Consider the following 13090-nt stretch of genomic DNA (forward strand, 5'->3'; position numbering starts at 1 on the left):
CCTGAACCTGGTCATTAAATAACAGCTGTGGGTAGGCCTTGCTTAATACAGTTTGACAGATTTCTGGGAGATACAGCATAATTCACTTTATTTTAAAAGCCTGTAAATAACTTTTCAAAAAAAGAATTCTGAGGGAATTCTTCCTGTGATTCAAAAAGTGAATCCTAACATGTCTTTTCTTAGGATTTTTCAACATTTTAATTTCCTACAAAAAGGAAAGTCTTCCCTTCCTTTTGCGTGTACAACAAAAGCTAGGCAGTATATTCAAGCCCTTGTGTCACCACCCTCTGAGAGTGCTCTTGTTTTGGAACACTGAATGCAAACTGCTGTGTAATGGTAAACACTTAAAAACGAAAATGTTGTTGGAAGGATAAGTGATGTCAGGGAAAAAAGAGCACTCTTTTAGTTACTATGATCATTTCTGAGGTAGGCCCTGACACTTTTATTCATTCTGAATTTTGCTTTTTTTTTTTTAATCTTTTTTTAATATTTATTTTTGAGGGAGAGAGAGACAGAGCATGAGCAGGGAAGGGGCAGAGAGAGAGGGAGACAGAATCCAAAGCAGGTTCTAGGCTCTGAGCTGTCAGCACAGAGCCCGATGTGGGGCTTGAACCCACGAACCGTGAGATCATGACCTGAGCCAAAGTCAGATGCTCCAACAACTGAGCCACTCGGGTGCCCCACAGTTTTTTGTTGTTGTTGTTGTTTTTTTTTTTAAAGTAAGCTTCATGCCTAGCATGGACCCCAACACAAGCTTTGAGATTAAGGTCTGAGCCAAAGTCACGTAACCAACAGGGCCACCCAGGCACTCTGATGTAGCCTTTTTTTTTTTTTTTTTTTAAGTTTTTTTTTAAGTTTACTGGAAACTTAAAATATAGCTTTGATCCACAAAAATGATCCCCTCTTAGTAGCATACGAATGGTGTTTTGATTTGTTTTGTATTGTTTTGTTTTCCTTTGTTTTTGAGAAGGCTAACTTTTTTAATTTGTTTCCCCCCGTTTTTTAGATATAGTTTTTATAAAAGCCAAAACCGTGTGTGTGTGTGTGTGTGTGTGTGTGTGTGTGTGTGTGTGTGGTTAAGTCTGATAGTCCAGGAAGGTAGTGAGAAACAAGGTAAAGATGTTTACCATCCTTGTCCGTCTCAGTCCCCGGGCTGAGCACTGGGGTCCCCGCAGTGCCTGTCCTCAAGCTACCATCTCACCTGCGTGCACGTTCTCAACATGCAGACACTATTTTTTGCTTGTTTTTAGAAAGAAAAATGTGATTTAACTCCACATGTTGTCTCATATTCTCGGTTTTTTTTCACCCAGTAGAATTTTGTGGTCACCCATCCCTGCCCTTACACATAGATTTAAATGATCATTTTGGTTTATTTCAAATACAGGATTCTTTCTGAATTACCTTTTTTTGGGACTGGAAGACGTTGGCATGGAGTCCAGATTCAATCCCAGTATGTTCTTTTTGGATTTCCTGGTGGTGCCCCCCTCAAGGTAATGCCCTTTAATTGACTTTATTTCACCTGGAAAAGGTTTCTTGAGCGATTCATTGAATAATGACCTCTGGGAGAGGCTTGAAGGGCCAGGGCACTGAGAAGTAAATCAGTTCCACACCCAAGTCGCGGGTAGTTGGGAGTATTGTCTTGAATGTAATAGAAATGCTGGTTGGTTTCTGAGTGTGGTGGGTTGTGAGTTGCTCATAGCAGGGACAGGCAAGAGTCTGAAGAACGTGACACTTCCCTCACACTAAACAGTTCCATGTGTCCCCCTACAGGTATCGCCCTGTCAATCGGCTAGGGGACCAGATGTTTACTAATGGCCAGACGGTGAACTTGCAGGCTGTCATGAAGGACATGGTCCTGATCCGAAAACTTCTGGCGTTGATGGCCCAAGAACAGGAGCTGCCATGTGAGGTGGCAGCACCTGCCAAGGATGAGGTCAGGGCTGCTTTGGAACTGATGTCATAAGCATATATGTTTAGTTCTAATGCCCACGGTGCAGATGCAGAACGCTGGGGGTGCGGGGAGATGCTGGTTGGGAATTCTGTACAGCTGTGTGTGAGCTCTCATTTGGGGTACCTAGGTAATGTCAGGGGGAAAGCATGATATGAGCATGGAAAGATCTAGGTTCTGCCCCAATAACCTTTGTTGAGTTGCTTTAATTTCCTGGGCCCATTTCCACTATAAAATGTGTATGGTTTGTGGTAAGAGTTTATATAGAGGCTGTTCTGGGCCACCTAGCCTCACTAGCAGTGATTGGCAGCTCAAGAAAGAAGAGTCTGTCGGCTCTAAGAATGTTTCTTTTGGGTTATGGTGCCAGAGCCTGAGTCATCCAGCTCTGTTTTGGGCTCATTAAGACCTCTAGCATTGGGTTCAGGAGGGCAGTGTTGTTGATTCTAGGAATTTCCCAGAATAGGACTGTCAGGTTTGAGGCTTCAGCTTCGTTCTCCGTAAACAGTAGAGCTGGATTCAGTTTTCCCATTTCAGCCGACTTTCTGAGCCTACTTCAGTATGCCAGGTCTTCCATGGGTATAAAGATGAATCAGGCACTCAGAAAGCTTGCTGAGATCATGGAGATCCTTCCCCGTTCCGAGATGCTGTCTGGATGGAAGCAGGAAGGCTGTCTCAGGCTGCTTCCAGCTGCCGGCAACAGTTCGCTGTGAGCCAGGCCCATCACCAGGTGGCGCCACTGTCTGCCTGGACACTTGTGCTGTGGGTTATCCATACTCTCCTCTGGACTGTCTTTGGTTTTAAGTTTTCTGACCCGTCAGCATAGGTGTGCTTTCAAAAACCTTCAGTCTAAGAGGAACATGCCATCTGCAGGCCCTAGTCCAGCTTAGGGGGAAGGCCATTAAGATAGCCAAGACCAGGGCGCCTGGGTGGCGCAGTCGGTTAAGCGTCCGACTTCAGCCAGGTCACGATCTCGCGGTCCGTGAGTTCGAGCCCCGCGTCAGGCTCTGGGCTGATGGCTCGGAGCCTGGAGCCTGTTTCCGATTCTGTGTCTCCCTCTCTCTCTGCCCCTCCCCCGTTCATGCTCTGTCTCTCTCTGTCCCAAAAATAAATAAAAAATGTTGAAAAAAAAAAAAAAGATAGCCAAGACCAGGGCTAAGAACTTCTACTTCAGTGTCCCTTGAAATTAGAGCAGCGCTTTGTCAAAAAAAAGAAAATGGGAACAAAAAGGCCGACTGTCTGCAGAAATAAACAACATCCTTTCTGATTCTTAAGGTCCTTGCTACCTGAAGTCGCAGTGCCTCCTTTCTGTGTGATTAACAGGACATGTTCTTATTTCTTTCCCTGTTTGCTCCCTGCATTCCTTTTCTGTGGCAGCCCTCTCCCGAATTATGAATGCCTGATGGGGGCCAGGGGCTACACCTGGCACTGAGTATATGCTAGTGAGACAGGGTCTCCTTGCATGAGTCATCACATAGCCCTGAATCAGGTAATATCATAAGCAGTAAGTTAGGCTGACATGGCCCCTGTCGTCATGCAGGTGACCATCTCTCCCTGTGAGGCTTCCTCAGAGCATAAAATACATCTGTCCTCCCTATATCTAAAGAAGATGCCTTTATTTCTCAGGGTGGAGGACAAACCCACTTCAGTAATGGTTTTCTTGGCAGTCTTATTTACTAGAGCTTCGCCCCTCCCCTCATACCTCTCCCAATACACTAACAGATTTCTTCTCACCATCTCACTCACACTGGGGGACATCTGTCTCCAGTGTCATACCCAGCCAGTTGAGGCTAGTAGGTGGCCAGACAGTGTCAGTGCTGTCAGGCAGCTTAAGGGCCTGTCACCTGGGAAGGTAGGGAGAGAAGAGAAGGAGGCAGAGCCAGGGACAGAAATATTAAAAAGGATTGGTTCAGATATTCCAGTGAGGCTTGGAGATCAGCCAGTCACTTGATGTATCTCAGTTGGGGACCCACATTTTAATTGATAAAATAGAAAATAATATAGCAAACATTTTTACTTTTAAGAAATTCTTCCACTTATATTTTCATAAGTGCTTCAAATCAAGTTTTTCCAAAACCATAAACAAAGGTGAAATTCCATGTGAGAATCAGTTATCTGTCAGGATAACAGAGTTTCATGAAGAGTATTGAAGGGGCAAGAATTTGTACGGTGGTCTGAAGAATTAGATAGTAAGGGATTATAGCAGCTGCTGCTAGCAGACCCCTCCATTACTTTCTTGGCTTTCACAGTTCAGTGAAACAACCTATTGTGTTGGAGAAGCCTACAAGGCACATAATTGTAAGTGGCCTCTGGCCAATAGCCAACTAGGAACTGAGGCCCCCAGTCCAGCCACCCTCTGGGAACTGCATCCTGCCAACAGCCATGTCAGCTTAGAGATGGATCCTTCCCCAGTTGAACCTTCAGATGAGACCATGGCTCTGGCTGACTCCTTTATTGCAGCCTAGGGGAGGCTCTGAGGCAGAGAAGCTAGTTGGGCTGTGCCCAGATTCCTGACTTACAGAAACTGTGAGATAATAAATATGTGTTAGTTTAAAAAAAAAAAAGAGAGAGAAAGCTCACACATAAACTTGAGTTCATTTTACTATCAGAAAAACACAGACTGGTAAATGTATATGATGGGGCTGATGTTATGTTGATACAAACTGACAAGATAGATTTATCAGGACTTTGCCACTGATCCATCAGTGGCAAAAAAGACATAGGCATAAGACAAAAGACATAAAGGCAAACTCCAGAGCTCATCATTTGTCAGAGCTAGAGGAAGAAAGAAAAACAAAACAAAGCCTGGCCTTTGTGAGGTTTTTCCATCATGCCTCTTTTCTTGATTGTGTCTTGCCAGGAAAAAGACTCTTCGATTGCTGTGGACCGATCCTTTTTGAGTACGCTTCCTGGCCAGTCCCTCACAGACAAACTTTACAACATTTGGATTCGTCTTCAGAGCCATGTCAATATCGTGTTTGATAGTGAAATGGATAAATTAATGATGGAAAAGTACCCTGGCATTAGACAGGTGAGCAGGAAGTTGGATCCCCATTGCTAACCAAAGGGGTTAAATAATAACTGTATTTGTTTTGAAACAAGAAAATAATAAGTATACTTTTTTTTTCTTTAAACATGCTTTCTGTGGACTTTTTTCCTGCATAAAGATCCTGGAGAAGAAGGATGGCTTATTCCGAAAGCACATGATGGGAAAGCGAGTGGACTATGCGGCCCGCTCTGTCATCTGCCCAGACATGTACATTAACACCAACGAAATTGGAATTCCTATGGTGTGTGTGGTGGGGCCTCTCTGGCCACTGTTGGGTGTGGTACATGGGAGTGCTGAGGGCTGGGGGGGAAGGTGTGCAGCACGCTGGTTGTGGCTTGGGTGGGGACAGCTTTTGCTTCTTCCTGAACAAGCCATTTGGCAGGGACGTGAGGCTGTGTGATGGTATTGCTTTCACTCTTCACCAGGTCTCCAAACACCTTGTACCTACAAGGAAGACCCTTCCTGGGCAAGCAGGGAGCCAACTGCCACATCCCCGCCTGCGTATCTTCCTCCTGCCTCTCAAAGCCTAGTCTCTAAACCTTCCTAGTCAGATTGAATGCAGGACAGAGATGCGGAAGAGGGAAAGGGGGGGTTTCCGTCCCATGCACTTGCCAGGCATTAGGAGTCAGGAATGTGTACACTTAGTTGCCAGGCTCAGGAAGGGAGAAAACCTCCAGAGAGGGCTCTGTGTGTGTGTCATCCATCCTCCCAGCTCCTTGGGGATGAGCAGTGTGCCCCATCCACCCATTAGTGTTTCCTCAGGGAGCCAGCCTCCTTTTCTCACTTCCCCACCCATTCGGGCTGTGGTGCGCATTAGCAGTAGCGCTTTAATTGGCTTCCTCCTTAATGGGCCTTGAGGTCAGTAATATGAAGGTGGTTTATTTCCCATTGTGGAGAGTCTCATTTCCTCACACAGTGCCCCCTCTGCTGCTCTCTGGGGAGCGCTGGTAATGAGCAGAGCTCAAGTGTTCTGATGGTCCCCTGTATGCCCGCTGCCTCGTCTCTCTGGGGTACACTCGGCTTCCTGGGCAAAGACACACCTAAGAGAGGCCAGGAGTCAGAGAAAGCTTAGTCCTGGGCCCACTGCCTCCTAGAGCCATAGATCTTTATGTCTGGAAGCTGGGTCAGGTGGCAGAGGAAGGTATTATGAAGCCCAGTTGTGACCTTCCTGAGTCTGAGGCCCATTTCATTGCTATTTGTTGCTTTCTTTGGACAGAAGGCATGGACTACCTCCATAGCCTTTGGCCTCACAATGCATAGAGCATCCCAGCTTTAGGAGAGACCTGTAGTGCTGCCTCTTGTTTCTACCTTCAGAGGTGCCGAGCCTCCCTTTCTCGGATGTGGGTTCATTTCATAATGGCTTGTCCTAAGGAGGGACTCCTCCTCTGCCTACCTCCAGCCTGTTCAGGTCTCAGGGCCATGGTAGCCTGGGGGTGTTACTCACAGGATGGCTGTGAGGAGCTGACTGTGCGAGATTGCCTCTTGGTCCCTTGTGGCACACCCTTCCCGTAAAGCACCGTGGAGAGGTGTTATGGGAGCAGAGGAACTGAAATAAGTTTGGGGAATGAGCTAGAGATGAGCAGTGAACCAGACCAACTAGAGTGTCCCCTGAGAGGCTTACATTCCAATGGTGGAGACAAATAAAGGAATATATAGGAGCATAAACACCGTCAGGTGGTGGTCAGTGCATTGGCAAAAACAGAATTGACCATGGGGAAAGGGAGCGCTGGCTGGGGTGGCAGGTAAGGCTTTTCGCAAAGTGTTGTTTAAGCAGAGACCTGGACAAAGAACCTGGACAGAGTTCAACCAGGTTCTTTATGAAGGACTCTGCATAGTCTCTGATACAGTTGTGTGCATGTAGGAGCATCAGAGTGTCTATAACATTCAGCCACTTAGAAACTTACTTAACCACATAACTCCTCTTCGAGTATATTGCAGGTTAAGCATTAAGTGGTAACGCTGCACTTTCTCATATATCAGGAGACTGAATTGGTTTCATCTCAAGTGCCACCTTGATTGCAGTGGCAGCCAAAAGTGCTGGGTAGAGGCTCCAACGCCATGTCTGGGTTAGTGATGTCTACTGGAGTGGAGGGGGCTGTGGTGGTACTTGAGGGCGGGTATTTGCCGCCTCTCTCAAGTTAGTGTCCCATTCCGTGTTGCCTTTGGGGACTGTGAATTGATTGGTGGGTGAGGAAATGATGAAGTTTTAGAATGGGTGAAAAAAAATTTTAATGTGTAAACTGCAACACTCAAATTATTCTCTCCAGACAGACTGCTAGGAAAGGAGGCCTGATCTCTATTCCCTTGGGGCCTCAAGTCTAGATAAATGGCTTTGTGGAGAAGACAGACAGGATGTTGCGTACTCCCTGAAGGACTTTTGTGGCTAAGATAGCACCTCCACGTCATGGGGAAGAAGTCTCACAGCCTGTTGAGTCAGATTTTGAATCTCTATACAATCTTTTCTGCCTACCCCGAATTTTCATATCCACTCCCTGTTTCCAGGTGTTTGCCACAAAACTGACCTACCCTCAGCCAGTCACCCCCTGGAATGTTCAGGAACTGAGGCAAGCAGTCATCAATGGCCCCAATGTGCACCCGGGAGCCTCCATGGTCATCAACGAGGATGGCAGTCGCACGGCCCTGAGTGCTGTGGACCTGACACAGCGGGAAGCCGTGGCCAAACAGCTCCTGACACCAGCCACGGGGGCACCTAAGCCCCAGGGGACAAAAATTGTGAGTAGTGGACAGATTTGCTCAGGGGCTCGGCCAGCTCTTGTCTGGCTCCCCTGTGACTGCCAGCCATGAGTGCTGACACAGGAATCCATGAGCTGTTCTGCCTTCACAAGATGAAGCTTCCCCTGCATGTGGGTGTTACTTAGGGGTTTCATGGGGCTTACTTTATCTTCCCAGCTCGAGCTGGCATTCCTAGGATCTTGACACCATGATTCAAGCTTCATTTGGCTGTCCCATGACATGCAGCACGGTGCTGGGCACACATCAAAGACTCGAGAAGTACACTCTAATGATAACTCAGTTGTGATCCTGGAGCAGGAGAGTTTGCTGTCCTTAAGCAGGGCTCCTCAAAGGGTGGTTCTGAGGTTAGCAGCAGCAGCATCCCTAGGGCTTGTGAGAAATGCACATTCACCCTCTTCTCCCCAAACCCCCGCAAAATGAATTAGAATCTCTGGGAATGGGGCCCAGGAATCTGTGTTTTAGCAAGTGCTCTGGAGGGTTCCTCTGCATGCTAATGTTTGAGAACTGACCTAAAGGAAGGAAATGTATTGTGTCCGTGATAACTGGTAACCCACAGGTTTCATCTGATGCCTCATGTCCTGGCAGTTGCTGATGGCTGCTTGTAGTTCTGTGTTATGGGATCCCAAAGCTTACGTGGGCTCCACTGGAAAGAGTACGTAATTGATTAGCTGGGGGTATGAAATTGGTGAGTGACATCATTTGTGTCCTGCTAAATAGTAGCCATTTATGCTGGGGGGAGCATAACAGATGACCCCTAGCCAGGCAATAGCGGCAGAAGTTGTTGAGGTGAAATGGATCTTTATTTGGGTTTAACTTAGGGGACTGATAGAGTGAGTGTTCGTCTGCGTGGTTCTCTGACATGTACAGACCTAGTGGCTGACCCAGGTCTTTAGTAATGAGGTGGAGCTCTACAAAGTTTCCTTTGGCCTTGAGGGAACTTTGGAGGAGGAACAAAAAGGATTAGGGAAGCGCTGTGGCCTTGTTGTGGTGACTGTTGGTTCTTCACCACAGCCTCTCCTCTCACTTCCTGTCTCACTGCTTTGCCAAGGTACAGCAGTAGCATGCTACCCATTTTCTGCTTTGGCCGTAGGGGACACAGGCAGACACAGATCAGGTCACCTGTTTTGTTCTTTTCTAGTGCATGACATAAGGTTTATGTTGAGGCTCATGGGATTATTCTGCCTTTCTGAAGCGCCTGGTGTTTTGGTAGGAGCTGTGTAAGGGATGCAGGAGATCTCGAGGTGTACTTCATGTAACTTGTGGGTGAAGCAAGACAAACATGAGGTGGTCTTCCAGTTAACTCAAGCCAAACACGTGAAAGAGTCTCATGGTTGGAAAATTGGGGAGAAAAATGGAGAGTGGAGTGGGGATTGGCGGTACAGAGGACCCACTGCTCTCTGTGCCGCGCTTTGCCAGTCACTGTAGACAAGGCCCCGCTACTCTGGAGTTTACAGCGTGGTGGGGGCATCACCAGGGAATGTGTGGCATCACTGCTCGGTGGTGTGGCAGACACAACAGGGACTAGCAACAGAGACTTCTGGCTTTAGTGCTTGATGCTCAGCAAGAAAGGCACATGGAAGTCAAAGAACTTTAAAGATAAAAAAGAAATTATGTGTGTTTGATCAAAAAAGTTATACTTGGTTTTCAGGTGTGTAGATTAAGATGCCCAGTAAGGACGGAAACATACTCTTGGTTTTGGCTTGAATATGCATGATGCACTTACGTGCTTTATCGGTATTTATCTTTGTATCTCGATGGTGACTGAGATGCAGTTCTTATTAGAAATAATGTGATGCAAATTCAACAACAACAACAACAACAAAAGGGCTCCTGAGGGTGGGAGGGCACGGAGGATTCAGTCATCAGGAGGCAGGTGAGGGCCAGCCTGAAGGCTGCAGGAAAGTGAAGGTTATGGCAGGGATGTTTGGGGGGAGGGGGTGACTTGGATAGCGTGGGGGTCAAGGCTGTGGAAGAGACAGGAGGTGAGAACCGAGTTGTGGTTCCCAGCACAGGAGAGTGGCAGTGCCCTGACAGGAGGTACATCAGGCCCCTGTAAAGTGAGGTGGTGGTGGGGAATCTAAAGGCCCATCTCCTGTGAGAGGTGGATGTGTGGGACTTAAATTAAGGGCCATAAGAGTTAATTTTCAGAGTGTGAACTCTGAGCACAAAGTACAGTGGAGAGAGAAAATGGGGGACTCACGGGCTGAAATGTGGAAGCCGGAGGAAGGCAGGGAGGACCGGGGAAGCTGAGGGAGAGTGGTTGGGGAGTGGGGGGGGGCTGGGCCTCCTCATTTGGCATTTGCATCTGTTTCCCACATGTGGTTGTGGGAAAGAGCAGCCCTGGGTATCTTCATATCTCCCAGGGATACCTGTTAGATGCTCATGAAGTTCCATGTGAAGTCTGAGAAGAGTGCAGAAACAGAGAGGGCGCATCCGATTTGTCCAAATGAAGGTCATTTGTGACGCAGGAGAGCAGTTCGAAGAGTGGGAGCAGTCAGGTTTCAGAGCTCTCATGAGACAGCGGGGCCAGTAGCTAAGGGCATCTGAAAGACCAGCAGAAGGGTACAGGGTTTCTGACGTGATTGGGATGCAAGGATGAGGCAGTTGCACAGAGAACTTGACACGGCCTTGGTTACGTCTGTGGGGTCGGAGGTGAGCGGTATCCAGAGCTTCAGAGAGGGAAGGTTGGCCTGCTGCCACAGGCCGGTCAGTTCCTGGGAAGTGACTGAAGTGCGTTCCGAGCAGTGGCGAGGTTGAATGGGGCGGGCCCGTTCGCTGGTCTTCTGACTTCAGTTCCAGTCCTGCACACACTGTCCCTGTTTTCCCCTCCAGCCTCACCTCTCAGCTTGCCTCCATGTTCCAGCTGGCCCCCATCGTTGCAGAGTCCCTTCCCTTCAGGCCTTGCCCTCGTGTATTTGTGTCCCCGCCTGGATCACTGCCCTCCCCCACGCTCCTGGACCAATTCCTGCTAGTCCTTTGGGTCTCAGCAAAGCCCTCATCCTCTGGGGCAGAGGTCTGCAAACTTTTCCAGCCAAGGGCCCGGTTGTAAATATATTAGGCTCTGGGGACCACATGGTCTCTGGTGCAGCTAATCAACCCTGCCTTGGGAGTGTCAGAGCCAGCGCGGGCAGCACATAAATGAATGGGCCTGGCCACGTGCCCGGAAGACTCTGTTTACAAAAGCAGGTGTCCTGCTCCTACTTGTGTTCTGTAGTTTGACACTCTCAAAACTGTAGGAGGTGCGCCCCATGGTGTTCCCACCACACACTCATCACCCCCACCCCACCCCTTGTTCTCATTGTGTGGTGTTGTCACCATGCGTGCACCCATTCACATTCATCCTCCCTCCAATGCCTAAATTCCGTGAGGACGCGGGCAGGGTGTTCTCATCACCCAGCATGCAAGAGGTGCTCAGGAAACCCCTGCGGAGTAGACGGACCCAGGCTGAGATGAGGGAGGCACTGAGGTGGGAGGGCCATGTTGGACCTGTAACCAGCGGCGAAGACAGGAAGGGACTTTATGAGGGAAAAGTGGCTCTTAACATCAGGACGTGGGGATGAAGGATGATTATTTTTATTTTCCAAAATCTCTCTTTTTTTAGATCTTTATTTTTGAGAGGTAGCGACAGCAGCAGGGGAGGGGCAGAGAGAGAGGGAGACACAGAAGCGTAAGCAGGCTCCAGGCACTGAGCTGTCAGCACAGAGCCCGATACGGGGCTCAAACCCACGAACCATGAGATCACGACCCGAGCCGAAGTCAGACACTCAACCACTTAGCCACCCAGGCACCCCTATTTTCCAAAATCTCAATAACATTATAAACGATGCTAACTTGTATAATTATGTACACGTGTACTTATATTTGTAATGTTTTGCAGATTTTGGTTAACGCGTTGCACGTAGATCAGGACTAGACTAAAGAGCTGGGGTCATGACTGGGAAGCAGGGAGCCTGGTCCGGGGAAGGACGGACCGCAGGTTAGGTGAGAAGGAAAAGGGTGACTGACAGGACCCATTTCCCTTGGGAGGTGTGAAATCTCTGTCCCTTCCTCTGGGCCTTGTAAGTTGGGAGGAGGTGGCCAGGACGGCTGAGGCTCATTTCCCAGCCCAGCAGCCTGCCAGAAGCCGCTCTTTGGCTCTGGGTCTGCTTCTGAAAACTCTGACCCGGGCACTGGGGCATGCTAATTTTCACTGCAGTATTTATTTAGATACAAGAGAAAGGAAGGGCCTCAGGTTTGGGTTGGCGAGGGGAGCTCCCTTTGCTCCAGGGCTTCTGTTTGGATTGGCTGGTGCCTGCCAGACTGGCCTGCTTGCCTTCCCAGCTGTGGGGTTTGCTTATGCTAGAGGATGTCTCAAATTTACGAGACTCCAATCTGAGGCCCATCCTGGGGTTTTGCCCACAGGTCTGGGCAGTTTCTCCCTGGAGAAGCTAAAGAAATAAGACCTTGAAAGTCAGCTCAGTCTCTATGACGTGCCCTGGACAGACCCTCATGAGAATTCTCAGAGTTCAGGTCTCCTTGGAAACATGGATGTGGGGGCAGAGAGGGGAATGTTCGAACTCCTTGGAGCGCGGAAAGACTGCCTCCTTGCTAAGTGCTTTTAGGACTGCCATTTAGAATTTCAGGGTTTTGCTCCTTGCTTCCCTGACCTGGAGGAAACTTTCAGCTCAGCTGAAAATTTGGGGTGAGGTGGGGTGGATGGGGACAGGATCTTTTGTCTACTTCTAGACTCTCTGGAGCCACCTTTCTGGTTCAGCTTCATAAATGTGGGCAACATAAAGAGACTAGACTTGGAGGAATTTGTTACCCCCAAGCTGTTACCTGCTATAATTGAGGGAAACTTGGGTGGGAGGGGTCTGACTAAGTCCATTTGGGACCAAGTCCATTTGGGTGGGAAGGGTCTGACCAAGACTGATTTGGGCTGCTCAGGGGCCTGCAGAATGGCTGGAGCAGCTGCCTTCATACATTTCTCTTTTAAAATAGCTTTTGGGTTCATCATTTAGGAAGCCCAATAGTTAACATAAGGTAAGATAAAGGGCAGTATAAAGCTCAGTGAGCCCTCCACTAGAGTCAGCTTTGTGGGAAGTGGTGTTCTGTCAGGAGGACATGACCAGTGGCGTATTGGTAAGGGGGAAAAAAGTGTGGATGGTGGCTATCTTTTAAGGAGTAAGATTACTTGTGGTCTTTATTCTGTTCTCTGAGTTTTCTGCCCCACAATGAGCATATCACTTGGGCAGTACTTGTTGCTTTTCTTAAAAATAGTTGGAGATCTTTAAAAAAAAAAAATGAATAGGAGTAATACACATGCATTGTTGCAGGAACAGGACTAAGATGTGTAGAGGTAA

At 48.2% G+C, this 13090-nt stretch overlaps 1 protein-coding gene across 1 annotated transcript in view; it reads left to right on the forward strand.

Annotated features, from left to right (window-relative positions):
* Positions 1-13090, forward strand: part of POLR1A (RNA polymerase I subunit A) — a 75163-nt gene that overhangs the window by 15068 nt on the left and 47005 nt on the right. Inside the window, exons 8-12 of the mRNA XM_058683426.1 lie at positions 1385-1490; positions 1771-1933; positions 4806-4976; positions 5113-5235; positions 7497-7727. Of these exons, the coding sequence (XP_058539409.1) occupies positions 1385-1490; positions 1771-1933; positions 4806-4976; positions 5113-5235; positions 7497-7727 (794 nt within the window). The remainder of the gene's footprint in view (positions 1-1384; positions 1491-1770; positions 1934-4805; positions 4977-5112; positions 5236-7496; positions 7728-13090) is intronic.

Source organism: Neofelis nebulosa, chromosome 9 (genome assembly GCF_028018385.1).
Source record: "Neofelis nebulosa isolate mNeoNeb1 chromosome 9, mNeoNeb1.pri, whole genome shotgun sequence".
Taxonomy (NCBI): domain Eukaryota; kingdom Metazoa; phylum Chordata; class Mammalia; order Carnivora; family Felidae; genus Neofelis; species Neofelis nebulosa.